This window comes from Amphiprion ocellaris, chromosome 3 (assembly GCF_022539595.1).
Source record: "Amphiprion ocellaris isolate individual 3 ecotype Okinawa chromosome 3, ASM2253959v1, whole genome shotgun sequence".
In the NCBI taxonomy this organism is placed as follows: Eukaryota; Metazoa; Chordata; class Actinopteri; family Pomacentridae; genus Amphiprion; species Amphiprion ocellaris.
Window position 1 is genome coordinate 12,453,861 of NC_072768.1, and position 23,494 is coordinate 12,477,354.

The following is a 23,494-nucleotide window of genomic DNA, read 5'->3' on the forward strand; positions in this document are numbered from 1 at the left end:
TTAACTGAAAATATTTACACTTAATGGCGTATGTACTTCAAATACACTGTAGAAGCGTTACATTGACGTATTAACAACTTTACAAAATCCAACCACCTCAATGGTGCATCATGGGATATGTAGGCGGAACAGAAACCGGTAGAGGAGTGATATCCGTTTTACATTTTCTTCATTTGTGACTTTATTAAAGTAACACAGACATTACCCATACAATACAAATCAAAATGTGTTATTTAATGTAATGACAACAATTCATCAGATAATTACACTATTTTACAAAAATGGTCCATTCAGTATTCTTCAAAAATCAAAATAATAAGGAATGAGCTTCTCACTTTGCCTTGAAATTACTAAATTCAAACAATGTACAAGATGCAAGTTTGGCACTTTTGGTAGTTTATCAGCATCATGTGTGTCCAGTTCCAGGTCAGACAGCTTAACTTTGTTTCCCAGCCTTCATTGTAGTGCATTCATCATAGCCTGGGCTTGTTTGAGCTCTGTAGAAACATACAGACAAAAAATATTTTTACAACATAATCCTGTCAAATAAAATGCATTTGCAAAGTTGAAAAACAGTGAGAGAGTAACTGTGATGTGACAAGATGCATAACTGACCAGCAAGCAGGACTCTGAACTTGTCAGCAGAGACGGAGACGACAGTCGTCTCTGTAGAGCCTGACTCTGCTCCTTGTGCCTCCAGTTTCAGCTGAATTATTGGTTCATTTACCTCCGTCAGTTCACTCGAGCTCAGCGTATAGTCGACACGCCAGGAAACAGATTCCAGTCGACCCACTGAAATTCATTACAGAGCAGAATGGATGTCAGCCCTCAGTCAGCACTTAGACATCGACCTCACAGAACAGCAAACATCATCAATAATGTTGTGTTCCTCTTTGAAACAGTTAAGAGAGCAAGAAGTACTTACATCTTAGGCTCGTCTCTCTTAGCTTGTCTTGAAGTGCAGAGTGCTTGTCTTCATATGATTTGCACAGACCCGTTGTGTGTTCTAAAAGAAAGGGGTGCATAATTAATAGCAATTTAAGGTTCAGTATTTAAAAATGTCTTATTGTACTAGTAGCACACACACTTAATCCATACATTAACATAACATGAACACATCAGTGAGAGTAAAATGTAAAAGCCATAAAGTATTTTAGCATGTTTTGAATAAAATAGTTGTCTTCAAAACATTTGAAGCAAAGAGTACAAGCAGGTTGAAAGTCAGCTGCGATTGTTTTTAAGTTACCAGAAGTCCCAGTGCACTGCAACACCCACCCTAAACAACAATCAGCACTTTTCTCATTGGACATTGTGCTCGTACTATGTGCCCTTGAAGCACAGGCTGAGTACAGGTTGTACTGTATCTCATATCATCAACCAACAATTACAGTCTGCAGTAAGCTAAAAAAAAAGCAACACAACAGGCCACAATTTGCAGCATGAATGATGATGTTTTTCTACAAGTAGAGTAACTATTAGTCATGACATACAGTCATGTTTAAAATACTACCTTTCTGAGCTCATATTCTGTAGAAGTGTCATATAAAAATATGCAAATCTTGCAAAAGTAAAGAACTTGTTTATCCTGCATGGCCTCATGTGAGTGCTCAACAGCCTCTAGTTAATAGGGACAATGCTGTGGAATATTAGAAGTATTCTGGTCAGATGATGTTTTTCCACCTTTATGAAAACTACTCTTGTCCTTGCACGTGGCACAAATCCAGGAATGAAACAAAGCGTGTGACAGTACAACCACAGATTATGCAACATAATCATAATTTATATTCCAAACATGGCAAACAACCATTAGGACTAACCTTTAGGCAGACCGAGCTGCTGCAGCTCACTGGACAATGACTCACTGTCAACATCATGCTTTGCTGCACTGGAGAAAATGAAGCTGAGCACCGCCACGCTAGCTTTGATGTCTCCGCTCTCTGTAAATTGGATTAATGCCACACAAGCAGATTAAGTGACAAAAAAAATGTAAATGCAAGTAAAACAGTGTTACAGGCATGCGTGTATATCAGAATATATCTCCATGGATTTACTCAAGTACAGTTCTGAGGCACTTTTCCATTGTGCTACATTTCAGAGGCAAATAATGTGCACTATTTTTATTCTATTAGCTTTACTGGACAGCTAGTTACTTTGTAGTTTTAGATTTTACATAGAAAACGCAGTGAGCTGCAAAAACACAAGACATTGATATTAAAGTATTTACAGTTGCCTCCCCTAAACCAAATGCAACACTAAAGTGCTGCTTTCACATACCTTCAGCAGTACCCATCCAATAGCATCTGATGATATTTTTATTTTTTATGTGGAAGTGCATTATTATACTAACACTACTCTATTTAAGAAGAGGGCTGTACGGTGTATTATTTCATCTACTGATATTGCAGTGTGCTCATGTGTAGGAAGTGTGATATACACGAAGGCAAATTAACACCAACACGTCATGCTAGAACTTTTAGTTGCTTGATACAAAACAAAAACTTACACTTTTCTCATTTTTCAAGAATAATCTACCAGAGAAGTCTGTCTGATAGAATATCATTTAATCAAATTTAATGGTTCTTGGAAAAACAAGGTTATTTTGTTATATTTTTGAAACTTTATTTACAAGACCCAGAGTTTGATAACATGTAGGCTACTCATGTCCACAGCAAAGTGGGCGAGGAACAGAAGAAACACAGCAAAAAGGAAGATTTTATGGATAAAAAATGTCAGATGTATTGAAATAATCTGGCAGCAGAAAGGATGATGTTGACCTAAAAGAGGTACTCTGTCTGACGTGTTTGAACATTTAAATAGGCATGACAACGCGCTGATGATGAGTGCACAGATCTGAATCCATCCAAAGCGAAAGACTAAACTGGATGTCTTTTCTAGTGTTAGACTGGCGAAGAAATTGTTTTTATCTGTTTTTTTTAACTATCTTTTATTTTTGATACACATGCACTCCTCTACAAAATGATGCCAATAATTCTAGAATGATTAATTCTTTCCAAGTAGAGTTACTCAAGTAAGAACTTTTACTTTAGTAAAATTCTGAATGCAAGATTTTTTTTTTAAATTCTGTGGTACTGATACTTTACCTCTACCATACACTAATAAACCTTTAACAGTAAAGGCTATAAATAATCTTGTAAAGTGACAAAGAAGTTGCAACAAAAGCATACACATTGCACTCAATTAAAGGGCCTGTCTGAAGATGGAAGTAGTTACGGTATTTCTCACCGAGTACCAGGAAGAGGAACACTTACCAAACTTTGCATCGGCGGTAAGCTTTGTAACTTTGTCATACTAAAAGTGGAGAGAGACGACAGCATTAAGTTGTGTGTCTGAAACGTGTGGTCGATGTAGGATAAATATGAGGAGCTGTGCAACAACTTACATCAATGCCCTCATCGAGCAAATCCTTCAGCACTTGAGCACAAAGGAGTTTCATCTTGACACTTGACTGTGAAATGAGTGAGCCAGACAACAATCTCGTTACTATTTAAACCCAACAGACAGACAAAGAAAGCATATTATTGTTGTACTGACTGTGTGTGTGAGAGAGGGGATTTTTACTCACAAGTTTAGCTAATGTGCTGATTTCGGCAAGTACCCAATCAGGGCAGTCCAAATCCCCACAGAAACGGAACCGCTACAACAGGACATGCACTGTTAAGGTAATACATTTTACAGCAACAGAATATTTATTAAGCAGTAACAAAATTCACCCCTGAAATACTGTAACACTACCGCTAACATCCATCACTGAAGGCTACTAGCTTAGCCTGCTAGCTACGTGGAAACGGCACTAAACATCCCCGCTTCTGAGGAAAGCTAACGCCTAACACTGTCGCTTAAATAAGAAATAATACGACTAAACAGCCTGTTTGTTTGTTTGGCTTAAACACAATAGAAATAGTATTAAATAACATGATTAATAATGAACGTGTTTACCATGGTTGTCAGCGAGAGACGGGAACAGGAAGTCGTCTGTCCTTCCTGGAATCTGATTGGATGAATTGAAGGGGGCGTGTCTAATTGAGCACATAATGGTCCTGATGCAGCATCAAGTTGTGGTTTGATGGTTCGCTCAGCCGCTTATAGATCTTGTTTTGAAGTCTGTTCTTTTTCGGATTAACTCGGATAAAGTTTGAAATTACTGAAACACAAGCAACAGAAATGACAGACCCTTTAAATGGATCCTGGGCATTAGGTTTCTGTCCGCTAGTGAGATAAAAGGAAAGTCAAAGAAAAAGTCTAAAAAAGTTAAATCTGCCTGTTCAGTGGATGAAGTGGGTTTAAGGCATTATAATTAAGAAAATAAATGTTGTCCTCTTATTTATTCTCACTGGATCCTATGTAGAAGATTTGTTATTTCCTTACACAACATGAAGTAATGCTTTGCTCTGGGGTTTTTGTGTGTATTGACATGTGCACAACTGGTGACTCATTTACAACCACGGAGTCATTCCACACCCTAGTTAGACGTGACTTTAAAGGACAATGATCAGACAGTATGACCAGACATTCCTTTGACCGGTGACTAAAAGGACACATTGTAATGTGGTTTCATTCAAATGACACACTACCACAGATGACAAGAGACAAAAGAACAAAAGAACAGGCTGCCAGATGTTTGCATGCCAGTTGGAGCTGTAGTCGGATATTCGAACGTTCACAACTCCACTAAGAAATTGTTTCAGACAGCATGGTACAATAGAGGACTCAACACACGTTGCTCCAGATTGACACATCCTGTAATGTGATCCTGTCCCCAAAATGTCCAACTTCAGAAAGAGTAAGGACAACATTCCACGTCTTTATTAACTCTGCATTCCAGATGTGTGACTTGATACTGACTTCAGATTTCTGGCTATAACCCCATTCTCCATCTGCCCAATATCATTTTCAATGTAGTGCGCGCTTGGTTGTTTTATGACATTTGTTCTGTTGTAGAGTTGTCTGACATTTAAACAACAAATACTCACATTAGTCTGTATAATAAAAAGCCACAAATTAAGCAATGTGCTCCAGCTTCCCTATTTGTACTCTAAAATACTCAATCCCCTATGTTAAAAAAGAAGGGATATAATTTAATTAAATATTAAATGCTGTGTTTAGAGTTTCTTTTTTGTATCTTTAGGAATATGTACAGGCTGACAAGATTGCAAAGAGTGCAAATAGAAAAGAATCTAAGAACTCAACTATCAAGGAATAACAAAGTTAAGGGAAAATAAAAAGGGATATTTAGCCTCTTATTGTAGCTAACAATGAAGTGCACTTCAAACTTCAAAGGGCTGACAAGGACAAAACCAGGTTAAGATTTGGTAATTGTGTATATTTACAAATTATGAATTTACAAACAGTGTACATGAAGTGAACCCAGGGGTTTGGGGTCCTCTGGGTTCAGTGCGATAGATCAGCTGCCTGTTTCACCTTTTATGTAATTCATCCTTGTCTCAGGCTGTTAGACTGCTTCAAATCTGGACATATTTTAATACAACACCATCCAGTTTAACAACACAATAAACATCAATCTTGTTGTATATAATCAAATCAATACCTCCATGAGAGTCCCAATCAAGATTGAACATTATAATTTGTAAAGGTAGAATTCATACAGGTATTTGGATGGCGGTCTGCACAGTAGCTCAGTGGTTAGCACTCACAGCCAGAAGATCCCCGGTTTGTATCCCAGCACGAGCTTGGGATCTTTCTGTGTGGAATTTGTGTGTTTTCACCAGGTACTCCGGCTTCATCCCTGAGGTTAGTTGGTAATGACTTTAAATTGTCTGTCGGTGTGAATGTGAGTGTACTTGTTTGTCTTTCTATGTAGCCATGCGATAGACTGGTGATGTGTCCAAGGTGTCCCCTGACGTCACCCTAAGTCAGCTGCCCCGCCGTGACCCAAATGAGTATCAAATGGTGTACAGATAATGGATGGATGGATTTTGGATGGTATTAGGGTTCACAGGTGCATCTAATAGAGCACGCCTGTTTAATGAATTTCAACCTGAACAAACACACTGAAAGCTTAATCCTAACCAACATATGTGAATCACTTTGAAGAAACAGGTGACTGAAATATTCCATTGTCATGTGATTTGATGTGGAGACTAAACCTGTCGTATAATTTATGAATCAAAAAGGGTTTTTGTTGTTGTTGTTGTTTTAATCCTGGTTCATTCCAGCACTGAAAACAATCTGTTTTGACAACTACAGTTTAAAGAATTTCTTGTGTGGCATACTTGGGCAAAAACAAACTAAATTTACAATTCTGGACAAGTTGGTGAGATAATTTACAACCTGTAAGCAGACCCAGGAGTTTGTACTGTTGTAGAATAACTTCACTTACAAGATGGAAACAATGAATATGTAGTACCTGCAACTTTATCAAGCACTCTATTATTCCGTGCTACGTGCTGATGTTTATATTTGCTCAGGAAAAAATGGAAATGGGATGTCTGGTCATGTGGAAAAGGAAATACACCAGTCAAGGATGGAAATGTTGCTTCAGATCCTCACAAATGAGTCAGTCTCATTTTTGAGCCTCATTTAGCTAGACATAGATATAGATGCTACTACTTAATGTCTAAGTACTTGCGGTAATGCCACCATTTACATAAGAGCTGATGTATTTGCCTGCTCTTTATAGGATCGAACAGATAACTCAGTTTAAGAGGATGTATTGTCTCTTCTTTATGCCAAGGGAGTAATCATATCTGATTGAAGACAAATTCTCATCAGTAGTGATTTTATCTTTGTCATTTAAATAAAATTTGCTTTTGTTTCCTTCATCTGTCATATTTTCATGTTCTTGTAACATCCTTGTGTACAATTTAATATGCAAACAGAACAACATGTTCACAAATTTAGATGATTTATGTTTAAATCAGGTATTTTAGAAATGCAACTCACTTTTCTTTTTGCACTTTACCACTACTTTTGTCAGCACTGTCAGAATTAAAGACTCAAAAGCACGACACAAAACAAGACCGCTTAAAGAAAATGACTTAACTGGTATCAGAATCAACAGAATCATTTGATCTAAGCAAGGCCTGTTTTTGAGAGGTTTGATGTAGGACATTTGGAAGAGTCTTGATCTTGGCTCTGATGGGAGAGGCAACAACAAAATCCCAGGTGTCCTCATCCATGGAGGATTACCAGCAGCAGTGCCAGATTAGAACCAGGTGTACTGTAGCTAAGGATGTCAGGCTTACTCTTGATAAGTGACGTTATCTCAAGGCTCCAGATCAGAGCACTAAAAACACAGAGAGGGGAAGGACCTTCCTGGCACAGAGGCGGTTTTCTCTTGTTGGAAGTGGTGAGAAAGGACATCAGATTTGGCATTGTTTGGCAGAGCAAAATAAAAATAGACAGAAACAAGGCCCACTGAACTTGGTGGAGCTTCAGATGCTTGGTTGTATGAATGTACAAGTTTATGTGGTCTTTCCAGAGCATCAGTGGCTGTTTCTGCTCCTTTTAGCAAATTAAATTACCTACCTACTTATGTACTTATTTTGTGTCATGGCACTGTTTTAAGTGATGCAATAAAGTGTTTCACATGTACCACATTTTATCATAAGTGCGTTGTGCAGTGTTGGACTCATTGGTTTGGTCTTGTTGTCAGTCCTTCATATGCTCCTTTTAGGTAGTACAATGCTAGATCACACAACTCTCTCAGCTCACTAACAAAAGTCTGAGCGGATGAGGACGCAGTGGACTGATCGTCCCACTCAGCAATTTCCGAACGCTGGTGTGGCTGAGATCACGTACAGATGTATATCACCTTGACCTGCTCTGTAAGGAAAGTGGAAGACTGGAGCTCAAACAACAGGATTAGGAACAGGAGCAAGAAACATCTGAGCCAATTTTTGGAAGCAGCTGTGTCGGATATAAAGATCCTGTACTTTTCCTATCCTATCACAAAAGTGCATTTCTGCTTGTGGCAATGAAGGCTTTCTGTCTGAGCTCCTTGTCCAGACTGGGTCCATACAGGCCAGACTGTGATGACGACACTGTAGAAAGAATACTGTAAAATAAGCCTCAGAATTATGGACCCAAAAATGTGACATGAAACAAGATGGGTTAAAATAGTAACAAGTTTGCTTGTTCTTACGAGGTTACAACAACAAGGCAGGCAGTCAAAACCAAGGGAGCAGATTCAGGTGACGTCAACAAACAGGCTACAAAATGCTGAAGGGCTGAGGTAAAGAGCAGAAGGACCAATTGAATAAGGGCAGGTGGTAGATAAGGAGTGTGAACTGTGTGCTGAATGAGGTAACCAGGAACAGGTAGGGGATTGAGTAGGAAGAAACAGGTAGGTCTGCGTGATGGAAAGAAAAACAAAACCTAATAAATGAGAAGGGGCAATGCTGGCAAAACATGACAGTATTGGTTTTCCTTTTTGCCATTGTATCTGCTCCATTTAAAATCTGAACTGCTGATATAATTAAAATTGACGATTAATTTCTCTCCTTAACCTGAATTTTCAAGCTGATTTTGAAACATTTTTTTTTCTTTAGGGATTCATTCATCTATTTTAAAAGATATGGTGGTTGTATCATATAGTTTTAAGGGGGAAAAAAATCCTATTATAATTCGCATTTTTTACGACAGCTGTGGTCCTCCATTTCTGTCCCCTCCTTCCAGCCTTGCAACCTGTATTCACTTCGTCGGAGGCGGTTTGGGAATAACTGCTCGCACCTGAATGACCTAAACAATCACAATTTTTGGCACAAATTAAGCTGCACGTCCAACTTTACGCTCTAATCGCTCCAAATGCGCAAACGCTAATTTTGGCTTCGTCAGGTGGATGTACACGACCCGATTATTTGCTTTCCGAGTCACGCTGGATTACTCGTTTATTCCGATTCGCCTTTTTGAGATCATAATTTAGATTTTTCTAGTTATAGGCCTAGATAGGTGTCAAGTATGTTTTTTTTTCTCTGCAGAGCCGCTTACGCACGGGGAGGAGACTGTTGATAAATGCGCTGCCAGCAGACTGAGTCAGTTTATGTCCAGCAGCCTCTCAGACTGTCCACGATCCAGTTTATGCGCAATAGATACAATAAAATTTTAAAATGAGGCGATTTGTTTTAATTTATATTTGGCTCACCGGAGATTTTCAGCCGGTCTTCAGTGTGGGTTTGAAGGATACACCGACTCTTGGAAATACGAAAACTAATCCCAGAGTTCTCAGTAAAGGTAACGTTCACTTGTCACTTCTTCATAATAATAACTTGGTTGCATTTACTCTGCAATGTTTTAGGTGTTTTTTTTTTTTTTTTTTAAAGATCAGTGTCTAAAATCAGTCACAGTGTCTAGTCATCCTGTAATCCACCTTAAGCTTGTTAGTTCAGTGGAGGTAACCCGACTTTACTGTCCACAGGCAGTGAGCAGACCAGACTGATATTACAGCACAATGCAGTCATTGAATCTTCAGTGTGACCTTCACTATCATCCTCCCAGCTCTGAAATATGACAACGTGACTGCTTGTTTACTTTCCACAGATATGTTCAGTGCTGGATATAAATACCCAAACTGTCAGAACCACACTGTGTTCCTGTATGAGGAAGACTCCCAGGAACTGTATGTTGGGGGAACAGGCTTTGTATTAAGACTTAATGTGACAGACTATCGCATCATAGAGGTGGGTGTCTCTGGACTAACATCTGTGTTTTTGATTTATTTCATTAGCTGCAGCACATGCCTAGCCTTCATCGTGTGCTGGTGTCCTCTTAGCTTGATGTCTATGCAGATCTTGCAGTGTGTGATGCAGCTGGGCTTCTAATTAGATGCTACAGTAGCAGATGGCTGTGACAGACCTATTGTTATACATGGAGTCTGTCTGCCAGCACCCACTGACAGACATGGCCTTGTAAAAGACACTTTATGTGCATCTTGAAGCTGCTGATTAATTGCTGATGAAGAGCACACGTCACAAAGGGTCATACAGAAGTTTCTGTAATGTAATAATGTACAAAATTCAGTCATGAAATGAATTCTTAATGAGTACTGAGTTAATGTCCGTTGACCATAAGACGGAATAGGTCTTCATTTCACTGATGGATCTGCGACAGGCGTAGCTGAAGTCATTTCAGGAGAAGGCATTATCTTAAGTGATAGGGTTTTAGCTTAAGAAAGTAAACCTGAGATAGAAAATCTAAACAGGCTGTCAAATTTTTCCCTATTTAATCAATTCTCCAGCTATTTCAAACATTATACATCTGCCAAAATCATTTTTTTTTTTAGCAGAGCTTTAGTTGCAACATTCCTCAATTTGTTAGTGATAAAGGCTGTTCTACATGTTCAATTTTACACTCCTCTGAGGTAATAAGTTTAATTTTTGTCCATCACTTAATGTCCATTGCAGGAATTTCCTCTGAAAACGACGGAGCAGCAGTGCCAAGAGGTCAGTGACAACAGAATGATATATATGATCGGAAATTGAGAATTTTTGAATGAAATGTCAAGTCAGTTTTGTGCAATGATGGCCTCTGTGTTGTAGGGTCCCTGTGAAAATGTCGTCACTGTTATTGAGAAGTTTAAGGACAGCGTTTTTGTCTGCGCAACAGATGAACAGAATCCTCAGTGCTGGAAGCTTGTGAGTGCCTGAATACATCACTGAGTGTGTTAATGTCACATCTGTGTGACATACTGCCGTTTTTGAGACCACATTTATTGGCACCAGCAGAGCAAACCTCATTAAAGAATGGAGCCACTGTGGGTTCTGATTAAACTTTAATTGGCACCCAGCTTTGTAATTGAAGTAGGGTTTTGGGTGTCTGACGCTTTACTTTTCCATCACTGTTGTCAAGATGTAACTTAACCCAACGTTCTCTTGGTTTTCTGCAGTCTCAAAAAATGGAGGAGAGTTACGATGGACACGGTATCTCTCCATTTGTCCACACACAGAACTCTCTGCTACTCGCAATTGGTACGTCAGATACAGCTTCTTGCATAACTGTAGTCGCTTAGAGATAGGACTGCATGCAGAATTATATAACCAAATCAAGTCACGTGCAGTAGCAGAAGTGCCAAGCTAGAGCATTTTCATAAAAATCAGCTTAATAATTCAGCATTTTTGCTCCTTTTAATGTAATGTGTCCCTGCTATTTTTAGATGGGGATATATACGCAGCAGCACCTTTGGATGCTGATGGAAGCTCGTTGCAGTTCAGAAGAAAAGCTGGCAGCAGAACTAATGTGTGGATGTATGACAGCTGGATCTCAGGTGTGTAATTACTGCAGTTAATTTGCAGGATGAGCAGAACACTGTAAACTCACTGGTATTGTGATTTGCCAGCATACCCAGTTAAACTGAAAATGTGCATTATGTGTTTGTTCTATTTGCATAACCAGCATTCAGATGATACATTAGTGTGATATAATCAGATGTTTTTTGTGGTAGAAACTGTCTAGCCCTTACTCATCCTGTCCACAGTATGGCTATCTTTAGATTTGCTTCCCGTGCCAAAGCTTTTACATGTTGTCAGCTTGCACCACATTGTAATTTAAACAGTGGGATGGTTTGGTAAACATGACTTCCTCTCCCAGAGCCCACGTTCATCTCTGCATCCTTGGTACAGAGAAAGATTGACCCCGACAATGAGAAGATTTACATCTTTTTCCGTGAAAAGAACTCAGACACCAGTCCAGAGGCCGACCCCTGGATATCTCGGGTTGCCAGAGTTTGTAAGGTAAGCTAGACAATGATCTCCCTGAAGATCAAGACTTCCTGTTGACAGCTCAATTCCCAAAAGCCTCCTTAGCTCAGCTTTAGCAATGAAGCTACCAGCCATCCATACCTTGTTCATGTAACTCGGAATGTGGATTCTAGTCAGTAAATTATAAAATTTTTAAATTATGTTGTTAGCTTTGAAAACGGCATTCATATTAAATGTGATTAAATTTTTAAAAATGAGAGTCATGTTGTTTCATTATACCAATTATAGCTCATGAAAGGATGCAGGAACAAAGATATGACAGTCATTTGGTTCAAATTAGGCATCTACATAATTTTTTATAGCGCATGTGGAGTAGGCACATGACAGACAGGCTGAGATTACCCTTAAACTTTAGGTCATTTGCACAGACCAATGCAGCCACTTGGACACAGAAACTACGAATCAACTTTTAGGTTCAATAATAGAAAAGGGAAACAATATACCAGCTTAAGTTCCTTCTGCTGCTGAAGGTCACACATGCACCAGACAATGTGCCATAAGGTGACATTACATCATTTGCTATTTTCTGAGGTCAAGAATGAATTTGAAATATGTAAAAATGAAGAGATAATGGACACAGTGACAACTTTGCACACGAATGGACAGAGAACAACTGAAGAGAAGTCATTCATTAGGTTTAATGTCACAATTTATGTAGCTTTTGCTTAATTAAACTGTTAAATGTTACTTTTTATGCGGTGCTGATTTTAAATTAAGCCTAGTATTGCTTTGTGTGATTTTCTTGCTCAGCATTTTTTTTCAGTCTGATCTATTTTCCTAACAGACATTGAATTGTGGGACAGTTTAATACAAACGTTCTATCAGGCTTTCTGCTGTTTCTCCAACAATAACCCCTCTTGAATTTGCCAGACAATAGAGACAAAATGCCACCATCTGTTAAAACGGCCCCCTTTGATGCTGACTTTAGTCTTTGTTTCTTACTGGACCAGTGGTTAAGGTCAGCCAGTATTTACAGTTTAACCAGCAGAGTATTGTGACATGTTGATATCCTGCCTCTGAGGGCTGCTGTCATGGATAAATATTCTAACCTCCTAGGACATTATTTAGTCACACTGTAATTAAAAAAAAAGAACAAACAAGGGTAATTGGAAGTATTAGTGGGCAGAGTGATATGCTGTGGTTTTGTGTTTTCCAGGTCATGACAAACATACACATAATTAAAGTATTTTAAAAGGTTGTATTAGTGTAGTAATACAACCATCTGCTGCAGTGCCGTCTCATTGTCTGTACCCATACAAACAAATCAGACTACAGCTTTTTTAATTAAGTACCCTGGCATGCTGTCACTGGGGTCAAACAGTCTATACAACGCCCTTGTTTGACATCTACTAAACAATATTGCTTTGAAAGCAGTTTGGTGTTTAATTCCAAGCATGGTGGTGGGTGTAATGTCAGTAGCATCAAATAACCCTCAGTTGTTGAATTTCAAGCATAATGAAAGAGTGTCTTCCTGATGTCATTTATCTGTGTCATTTTACAGGTAGATGAAGGCGGATCAAAAAGATTTTTCCAGAACATATGGACATCTTTTCTCAAGGCTCGACTTGTCTGTGGTTTTCCAGAAGAGTCGTTGTATTTCAATCGTCTGCAAGACATTTATGTGATGCACGCTGAGGACTGGCGCAATACCAGAGTTTATGCCCTTTTCACAAGCAGCTGGTAAGACGGTTTCCCTTCCCTTATTCTCAGAAACTAAGCAACAAAACGACTAACACAATGACAGCAATTCTCCAAAACACTGGAGCTCCAAAAACAACCTTCAGCACCATAAAAAAACAGCAGATTATCGCATACAGTCAGTGATGTATTCGCTCTGTGGCCAAGGGAGCTGCCCCTCTACCACTCCCATGGTCTTGGCAATAAATGATATACGGATGAAAAACACTGCAGTTATGATGAAATCTGTGCCAACCTCAGTTTTCTTATTTCTTCTCTAGGAACTCAACAGCAGTTTGCATCTACACAATAGCAATGATTGAAGAAATATTTGAGAATTCAACTTTCAAGGGCTACAACAAAGACATTCCCAGACCAAGGCCAGGAACCGTAAGGCTTTGTTTTGTTGCTATGTTACTTTGCAGAGACAGAGAACTTCCTCCTAAAGGATTTATTTCTGCATTTCTATTTGTGTTCACTCACATTAAGTGTTGGCAGGCTTTTGTATAACATTTGAGTGCAATTCTACAGACATGTTATATGAATGGGTGGACACATGGAAAATGTGTGTCTGATTGCATTACTTCATTACATTTATTGTTTCCATCTCTAGTTGTAGAAATTGCTTCTCACATGAAGTCAGTTTGAGTTCAGCACTGTTGCTGTGCAGCTGTAGAGGCCCAAGAATGAACTTGCAGAGTTTCCTACCATTGTAGAAAACAATTCCACGACCCTGTGAAAACCACCCTCTGTTTTCCACGCATTCAGCTTATAGCATAAGGAAATGTTTGTCTTTACGTTTTGTTTTTATACACTGTGCTTTCAGTTTTGTATGCCTGAACCAGAGTGTCCGACAAACATTCAGCCTTTGGTTTATCTATGCATTTCCCACAGAATGCAACTGAGTTTTAAGTAAAGGCTTTTTTTTTATGTCTGTGTACTTTTCAGTGTGTAAAGAACAGCAGGAGTCTGCCACAGGCCACTCTCAATGTGGTGAAGGACTATCCAGAGATGGCAGATTGGGTTCATTCAGTGCATAATACAGCTCCTTTTTATATAAGCAGCAACAACTACACCAAGATTGTTGTGGATCAAGTCCAAGCCGCAGACGAGCACGTGTATAACATTCTGCTTCTAGCCACTGGTATGTCACAGCCGAAAAAAAAATATACAGTTCAACATATGGTTCGTCTACGTACTTTGCTTTGCTATTAGAGCCTTGCACGTTTTTCTGTTGGCTTGGCTTGTCATCATTCATTGTCTATAATCTCTGCTGTAAACATCCTATGTTATCTGCTGTAAACAATAGACTAAAAATACCTGCAGTGTCAGTCCCAAAATAACAACAGTTACTCTTCCGACAGATTCTGGCAAGATCCATAAAGTCTTAGAGGCTGGGTCGGAGCCGTTCATCATCTCTGAAACACACCTCTCCAACAGTTCAACCATACAAGCGATGAAGCTCGACTCCGAAAAGGTGCAGTGTGTTTAAAATACCATTTCCAGATGTTACACATTCTTCACTGCAATGTCAGATACTCCTCTTAGGTGAATGTAGGTTTACCAAAAGTGAAATTCTCCCTTTCTCTTTAAATCTGCTCTTCATCAGTATTTTATACTAATAAGAATGACTCAAAAGGTGTGGCTCATAGTGATAAACCCCCAGAGAGTCAGCATTAGGCGTTCCTGTTTTTTCAGCCCTGCTGAGTGTACTTTCAGTATCTACAAAGCTGGTAGCAGCTCAGCTATGAAAGCAACCATCAAGCAGATTTTCGTCTGGATCAGGATGCCGTTTTCAGCTGATAAACACACTCATGTTCTCTTGCCAAGCACTGGCAGAAAGATAAACCGACCAGTCAGGCATTTCAGGAATCTAGCACTGAAAGGAATCTGGCAGAGACCAACTTTGGTTGAAATCCAAATGAAAGTTAAAGTGGCTCTACATCTGCTGAATGTGTACACAAGCAGCTGTTAATATGTTCCTCAAAACAGCTGTATAAAGTGACAATATCAGTTTGGTGTTTCCAGAAATGTATTCATGTAGGTTTAAAGTCAAACTCTTTTTTTTCTTCCTTTGCTCAGAAAAAGTTGGTTGTGGGTTTTTCTGAGAAGATTTCTACCATGGACCTCCAGAGATGTCAGGACTACAATAACTCTTGTGCAGACTGTGTTCTGGCCCGTGACCCGTACTGTGCTTGGACTTCATCTGGATGCACCTCGGCTGTCAAGTAAGCATTCCTATCAACACTTCGTCCGTCACAAAGCCATTTGCCATTCAGCATTATTGAAATAGTTGCTCTCTTGACCAGGAAAGCAACAAATATCACAGAAGTTATTTAAAAAAATGTGTTTTCAGAGGGGGCATCCAGAGTATCATGGATGGACAAATAAGTGTGTGCCCTGCAGCATTACAAGGTAACTATGGATTAGATGATTATCGTTCCCACTATACAAAATTCACAAAAAAATTTGTCAAATCTTTATTTGACCTTCACTTTTTTCATAGAGCAAAAGTCAGCCAAGCGGATCAAACGGGAGTCAAGTTCACCATCAGCAGTGAATTCAAAGACAGTCCATTCAGTCCCTCAGGGTGTCCCCTTCTACCTGTCCTGCCCGATAGACTCTTACCACGCTGAGTACACCTGGGAGTACGGAGACCAGAGAAGCCCATGTTTGCAAATGCTCTCTGACTGCCTCCACCTCATCCCCGCCATGACAGAAGAAAACTATGGCAACTATAAGTGTGTTTCCAAAGAGAAAGACTACACCAAAGTGGTGAAAAGATATCGACTAAGAAAACAAGTGATACCAGATGAAATAACGCATAGAAGCAATATTCCTTACAAAATGAATGATGCATCAGCTCTTGTTCCACGAGTATGGATCTCTCTAATAGCTGTAGCACTGTGGGGGATGTTCAGATAGTGTCATATTTCAAATAATAGCATGAATGTTCTCAGACCCTTTGTTCTTTCTGTTGCTAATCAGAGCAGGACGGAGGCAGGGCCGAAGGAAATCCACCTCAACAACAGCAAAGCTTGCAGCTGAACAGTTCAAACAGGAGCACACCTGCGGTGAACTTAAAGCCTTGTTTGTGCTTCCCTTAGCACCACTGTGTTTGGCAGAATAGTAAGGTCTAAGTCAACAGGAACCCTGCATGGCCAACTTTATTTTTTTAAAGAGATGCCAGAACAGGAGGTAGTAGGGGGTGATGGAGGAAGACAACAGCACAACCGGTCAGTGGCAGAACACAGCTTGAATGATCTGAGGAGGTCTAGCCTGCTGGTTTTTGTTTGGATCAGGAAATTATCAGTCAGAGACTTCCTGCATGAAGCTCTGCAATGGCTGTGCTTGTCCTCCTTTTACAGCGCTGACACAAAAGGAAGGAGTAAGGAGCAATCTGTGGGTATTCCTTTAAAAATGAGGGTTGTACAATCACAGCACTAAAACAGTGCACCCACACACAATGTTTTGATCTTAAGGCGTGAAAGCTTCCAGTCAGAGAGCCACAGTGGTTTTGCTGCAGTGGCGTATTGTGATTCCTGCATAAGGAATGCTGGGGCCAGCTCTCATCCTCAGTGGTCCATTAGAGGCCAGAGAAATGTAAAGCTCCTATGTAATCTTCCTCATTCCGGTACACTGATGACAGCTTGTTTGTATCCGATGGAGCAGGGAAGGGTGGAGACAGCAAGGGGCCTTCACTGAATATTCCTGTTATTTCTTTTTTTCAACCCCGCAGCAACACCTAATGCCCAGAGAGGTGTTTGAAAAATGTGCAATGAAATGTTTTTGAGCTGACTGGGTCTTGCTATCAGCGCAAAACAAATAGCATTAATTCCTGTAGTGTGAAGAGCAGATAAGTTGACCTCAAGCTGCCCTTGATGGAACATTCTCTAACAGATTTGTAATGGTTGTTGAAAGCACTAATTTTGACTTTGCACATTTGTCATTGAAATTTTGAATGACCGGATTTTGTAGGCAGTTATTTATATGAAAGACAGACTATGTGACTGAAGTTGGAGAGTAGCCATTGTTGCCACAAATGACAGTTACGAGGTCAAGGTAAATGCAAAAACTTTGTGCATAGAAGTGCCTTAATAACCAATGTGGCTCATATACTAGCTAACATTTAGCAATTAAAAGCTGCAAGCAAAACCCTTCAGAGTACTGAACTGTGCCTTTTATTACTTTTACTGCAACGAATTCAATTTGTCATTTGTGTATGAATGAAATGGTTATTTCTTCTTTCAAAAAGTACATAGTCTCACTAAACGCTGCTCTGTTTAAAAACCACATAGAGAAATATATTTATTATATAACTTGTATTTTGTTATAATATTGAGTTTTAGTTTCTTACTGAAATGTATATATGTGTAAACAATGTGTGTCTGTATAATTTCAAATGTTTTATTTTTGTTCTATTAGAATTGCTTGAAAATGCAACCCAAGAAAAGTCATAAATGGATAAAACTGATTATCATAAATAAATATGAATATCTTCCATTTCCCCAGATATGAAAATGAAGAATAAAGCTGAAAATCCATTACTCACAAGGTGTCATAGTCATACTTCTCAGAACGTTGCACTTTAATCAGATGTAGGAGTCAGGAAACTACACACACCCTGATCAGAGTACAGACAGGACTGTAAGAGTCTCCAGCGTCATCTGTTTTTTTTTTTTCATGGATCAGAACTCTAAACACTCATCATGACGATTGAGTGAGGAAATTCTTTTTAGATAAAGAGGGAAAAAACTCCTTTGGGTTCTGATTTTCATTCAGATTAGCTAATTATGGTTTCAAAGCTTCACAAGAATTTCAGTGTTGTTTAGATTTCTTCCATCCTACTTCTGGGAAATACATGGGACAACGTGTATACACAGCTCCCCTCAATGTGATTTCCACTTTCAGACTCTGAGCAATGTTTAACTCTGCTTTGTTTACTTGCTGTGAAGGAAGATGACCATCTCGGCACGTTGGCCTCATGTTTGTGACCGAACCCTGCGGTTGCTATATTGGGGTGTGTGCATAGATTCATTCATTTTTACTCTGGAAAAATATGCTCTTTCAACACAACAATGATTTAACACAATGAGGGAATGTCTTTCCGGCCACAGGATAAAACAAAAACAAAAAAAACCCCCACACTTCTTGTCAGTTATTTGGATATTCAGCCACAACATGGGCTTTTTAAAGCTGAAAAGAAGCGGCGGGGTGTGCAGTTTGGGACTTATTTTTTGTGATTGTGCCATGCTGTCAGTCTCAATTCACATTAATGAAGATTACTAAGTCACTGGCTTAAGCTGGAGCTGACACAATACCCGACCTAATAGCTAAGAGTCTCCTGGGGTTAGGCGTCTAAATGGTTGCCCGGTGAGAGACTTTACAGTTTGGGTGGACATATAAAATACAAATTCATGCTGTCATGGTTTGTTTAATCTGTCTGTTGTGTCATTTACTGAGTCACCCCAGTGTAATTAAATCCACGCTCTCTGTGCTTAAGTTGTAGAAGAAAAATGAAAATCTGACAGCTGGTGTCATGGGAGCCTTTTACTTGGCTTTCATGCCGTATTGCAAAGCATCACTGGTAGGATTTTATTCCAGGATCCCATCTCTAAATGACAACACCGGATGGCTCCACACCACAGTCTAAACAGACAGATATAGTAACTGTGACCTTCTGCTCACTATGCAGGTTCTGATATGAGTGAACCTTGATCTCCTTGGATCTTGAAGCTCCAAGTTTTCCTGTTGTGCTTTTCTCATAGGGAAGTCTGCGGGAAGGAAGCCGAAATAAAGGAAATACTCTTGGGACCTAAAACAAACATGAAAAAATCTATTTCAAATTAAGGAAACAAAAGGCGTGGCTCAGGGATGGAGCTCCATGCTGTGAATTAAGAAAACAATCGACTTTGAAAAATGTGACTTTTCAGATGTGTAGTACAGCACAGAAAATGAACAAAATCCAAAACATATGTAATATTTACATTAATATGGAGTTTGCTTGCGGGTTTGTTAGTCTTATGCAAGATTTATACAGGCTTTAATTGCAGTTGCAGCCTTTTGACAGCAGAGGTCACTGTGACCTAACAGAAGTCACAACCCAACCCAGACCAAAGGCAAACCAAGAGACACACGTCAAGTTTTTAATCTTTTTAACGTATCCATATCGTGTTTTTTATTTTCTAGAAGACATATCATTCAGGAAGAAGTCATCAACGCCATGGCTGAGCACTTGTACCTTGAATTCAGTGTACTAGTAACCACTGTTCCCTCAGCTGCGCGCGTGCGCAATTGCGCATTGCTGACACGGTCTCCGCGCACAGAAAATCTGCGCTGCGCACAAAAAAAAAAAAAAAAATCCAACCTAAATTGTAAGTAAAATAAACACGTAACAATTCATTCTGTGCTATTTTTCAGTGTGAGTCAGTGAGTGACCGGTGACTGGCTGCTGCAGCCAATGATGCGATTCACATACGTATTTACCATAGACTGTATATAATGGTATTTACGCAGCTAATCGTCAGGCGTCCTTATGTGCAGCCACCGTTAGATATGAATGAGTAGATAGGACACGCCCCCTTTGAGCTGCGTGCTACGGCGAGGCTAAGCTAGTGGGGGCAAAGTTTCAGTTGATGTAGATGGCGTGGAAACGGAAACAACAAGTATACCGGCTCACTGTGCTGCATACGATTACACACTATGTCGTACAATTGAGACAAGGAAACTTGGAATGACTTTTCATAGGTAAGAATAGTTTTTGGCTCTTTTTTCATTATGAAATCTTGTTGAGAGCTTCCAGTCTATGAGAGCTAACTAGTTAGCAACTAGCAAAACGCTAAGGCGAGCTAGCAGCTTGACAACCAAATACCAGACGATTAATAGTAGCTGTAGTATAGTTGTACAAGCAGTAGTAGTAATACTAAAAGTACAAGCAGCAGTAGTAGTATAAACAGCTGTCAGAGTCGTAGAAATAGTATCAGCATTTGTAATAGTATTACAAGTTGTAGTAGCAGTGCCATTATCAGCAGCAGTAGTTTGTGTACTAGTAGTAGTCACATTGATATTACTACCACCAATACTACCAATAGTAGTTATAAAGCCTAACTCATGTATATCCAGATTACATCTATGTTCTTCCTCCAAACCCATTTTATGATTGGGATTATAGACAATTCTTTAGGACTGCTCTCAAATAATTGAAATGTTACTAAACAAGGTTATACTTATCAAATTAAATAGCTCTGGTCTCCAGTATATTGGTGAATTCGGTTCTTTGTACTTAATTTATTAGCATGATTTCTTTTTAATATGTTGTGTACAGACTTAATTACTTCTCTGTCTACTTTTCTTACTCCATGTAGGTTTCCCAGAGACTATGGGTTGAGGAGGAATTGGAAGTTTGTCGGCTTAGACCTGGTGTCATTCCATCAGTGTTAAACTTCCCGGCTCACCTTGGAAGAGTACGTGCCAGAAAGACCACGACCAAGCAGCCTTGAGATCTTAGGCAGTGTCTCCCTGAGGTGGGTGTCGACGGTGTTCACAGTCAGGTCTGTGGTAATCCCGTCAAAAAACAAAACAGAAAAAAATCTAGATTATAAATCATGTAACCAAAGCACTCTGTGTATAACGCCATAGTATAGGATGTAGTTCAGAAAATGTCAAAGTATAGTATACTTAAGAATAACATAGTATGGCCTGTAGTTCATAGTACAGCATGTTGGCAAGAAAAAAAAAACAAAACATAGATTATTATGTGGTTCAAAAAGCGCAAAATGATAGGATGTTACCTAAAGTTGTCATGTATGATATGTGGTTCAAAAAATGTCATAGTGCAGTATATTGTCAAAATAGTATGTAATTCAAGAAAACATCAGAGTATAATATGTCATCTAAAAAATGCCATAGAATAATAATTTCATTGCACAAGTAAAAGTATAGTAACATAAAACTGTTCGAATTCTTATATGTTGCTAAAAAATAACAAAAAAAAACTAAAACAAAAAAAGTCACAGTAATATGTCAATTAAAAAAGCGTGTTGCCCAACAAACATCATAGTATAGCATGTCGCTCTAAAAACGTCACAGTATAGCCTTTAGTCCACAGCTGTCAGTAGGTGAGGAGCAACACAAAAACAGTCCAAACGCTGGTTTCCAGAGGGTTAGACGAGAATTTATTTGAAAGAGTAAGTTTACAACAACACAACATGTGAGGGGGTTAAAAACAAATGGGTGTTAGTAAAATAAAAATAAATAAACAGAACTAAAAGTGAAATTCATGTTGACATTGATGGGCATTCCAACCAGGAACAAAGTAAAAGATAATCAATACGAAAAAAACCTCTTCCTGTTCACCTCTTCAAGCCCAAAAACACACCGCAGTAGCACCCTAAACTAAAACTACCAATGGGTTCCCTGTTTTCCTTTCTGAACAATTCAAAGGTCCCTCTCTATCTCCCCACACATCCACCAACCACTGGAACACATCTCCAAAGTTCTGCCAGGCCAGCTCAGCTTCCCCTCAGAAGAAGTGCTGCCACCTGCCAGATGAAGGAGCCTTTTGAGAGGCAGCTGGCATCGTGATTGGACTGTACTTTGGTCTGTTCCAATCCAGCTTCAGCTCCAGAGACGGCAGGCGGGACGAGTCAACGGAGGCCGGGTGGACGAAGGCATGCAGCTGAGTACAATCCAGAAAACAACAGAGGAGGAGTGCAGTGGCCCAGGGCCAGAACAAACAGAGTAGCATCGTATGTCTCTTAGAAAACATCATAGTATAGCCTTTGGTATGAAAAAACGGCATCATATACATCGTATATTGTACAAATAACAAGTCAAAGGAAAGAGACATACATTGTAGAATTGTAGTAATTGTGGGTTGACTGATTTACTGATTATCAGTATTTTATTTTTTACTGATTTATGGTAATAAATACATTTAAAAATGGTGCTACTTTGGCTCTGAACCTTTATCTACCTGTGGTCGCTCTGTCTTCTGGAGTGATTTGATTGGTTATACGTAACGAATAAAACTCCTTTAACTTAACATCTGTAAACAAAACAAAAAACATATCAACAAAGTTTTCTGTTAGAGTTTTTGTTCTTCTAAGTTTAACTCAAGAGTTTAAATACTTCAAATGAATATCTGCTCCAGATGTCTCACTAATAATCATTATCAGCCTTAAAAACCCACAAAACACCCCTCTATACTGGACCACACTTAGTACAGTCCGGTTCCCCCTTCTATAAATCTGCTTGGAATCCTCCACTTCCTGTTTGTCAAAGTGGCCTTCTACCTGGACAGGTTTTGTTGGAGCTCATGCAACAAACATTTTGGGTAACTGCACTTTAATATGGATGGATGACACTGAATTAGAGTCTGTTTTAATGAGACTGAGTTAAGATGTGTAGCTCTGTCATTAAATAGGAAATTATTTCTCAGAATTCACAGAGAAAAGTCTGAAATGTTTGCTAGGTTAGCGTCCCACGTGTTCTTTGGCTCAGCTAAAGCTAACTCTCTCCAACTTCTGGATCTCTTGAGTTGCTTGTTGTTAAAATATCTTGCTGTAGGTGCTGAAGCTCAGAAAGTCTGAGATGTTTGTTCAAAATAAGCTCATTGTCAAGTCTTATCTGAACTGTCCTCTTTTGTTTGAACTTTCCCTAAACTTAGGAGTTAATGACAGAGCAGCACATCCAGACTCAGTCTCATTTATCTAGAGATTAAACTTGTGTCATTCATTGATGTTAAAGTGCAGTTTTTCAAATGTTTGTTGCACATGCTCCCAACCAAACCAGTCCAGGTGGAAGACGTTGTGAAGAGAAAGCTCCAGAGGATAAATATCACACATTTACGTTGGAAATAAATGTCCTTTAATTAGACATTGTCATGCAAAAGTTGGATTTCCCTTTAATGGTGTTCAAATCTTTGTTGAGTGCTTTGTTGATGTTGGTTTCTAAATGTTTTTTGACACTCGGCCCCAAAGATTAAAACCTTCTACGGCTCACAAGCTGCAACAATTCACACATTATCAACTATCTTTCTGACTAAACTAAGATAAAAAGTGAAAAACTGCCTGATTCCTGCATCA

General features: G+C 39.2%; 2 protein-coding genes across 2 annotated transcripts; one reads left to right on the forward strand and one right to left on the reverse strand.

Moving 5' to 3' along the window:
• Window positions 1-152: 152 nt before the first annotated feature.
• commd4 (COMM domain containing 4) lies at window positions 153-4,096 on the reverse strand. The gene is made up of 8 exons (XM_023298035.3): window positions 3,958-4,096; window positions 3,584-3,655; window positions 3,401-3,466; window positions 3,270-3,309; window positions 1,818-1,937; window positions 926-1,006; window positions 616-792; window positions 153-497 (listed from the first exon to the last, which is right to left on the reverse strand). Exons 1-8 carry the CDS (start codon window positions 3,958-3,960, stop codon window positions 457-459), a joined length of 600 nt encoding a protein of 199 aa, XP_023153803.1. The 5' UTR covers window positions 3,961-4,096; the 3' UTR covers window positions 153-456.
• Window positions 4,097-8,307: 4,211 nt separating this feature from the next.
• On the forward strand, window positions 8,308-17,956 carry sema7a (semaphorin 7A). The gene is made up of 14 exons (XM_023298025.3): window positions 8,308-9,210; window positions 9,517-9,656; window positions 10,380-10,418; window positions 10,515-10,610; window positions 10,862-10,943; window positions 11,129-11,239; window positions 11,563-11,705; window positions 13,234-13,412; window positions 13,691-13,799; window positions 14,358-14,553; window positions 14,774-14,886; window positions 15,492-15,637; window positions 15,766-15,824; window positions 15,916-17,956. Exons 1-14 carry the CDS (start codon window positions 9,087-9,089, stop codon window positions 16,332-16,334), a joined length of 1,956 nt encoding a protein of 651 aa, XP_023153793.2. The 5' UTR covers window positions 8,308-9,086; the 3' UTR covers window positions 16,335-17,956.
• The last annotated feature ends 5,538 nt before the right edge of the window (window positions 17,957-23,494 follow it).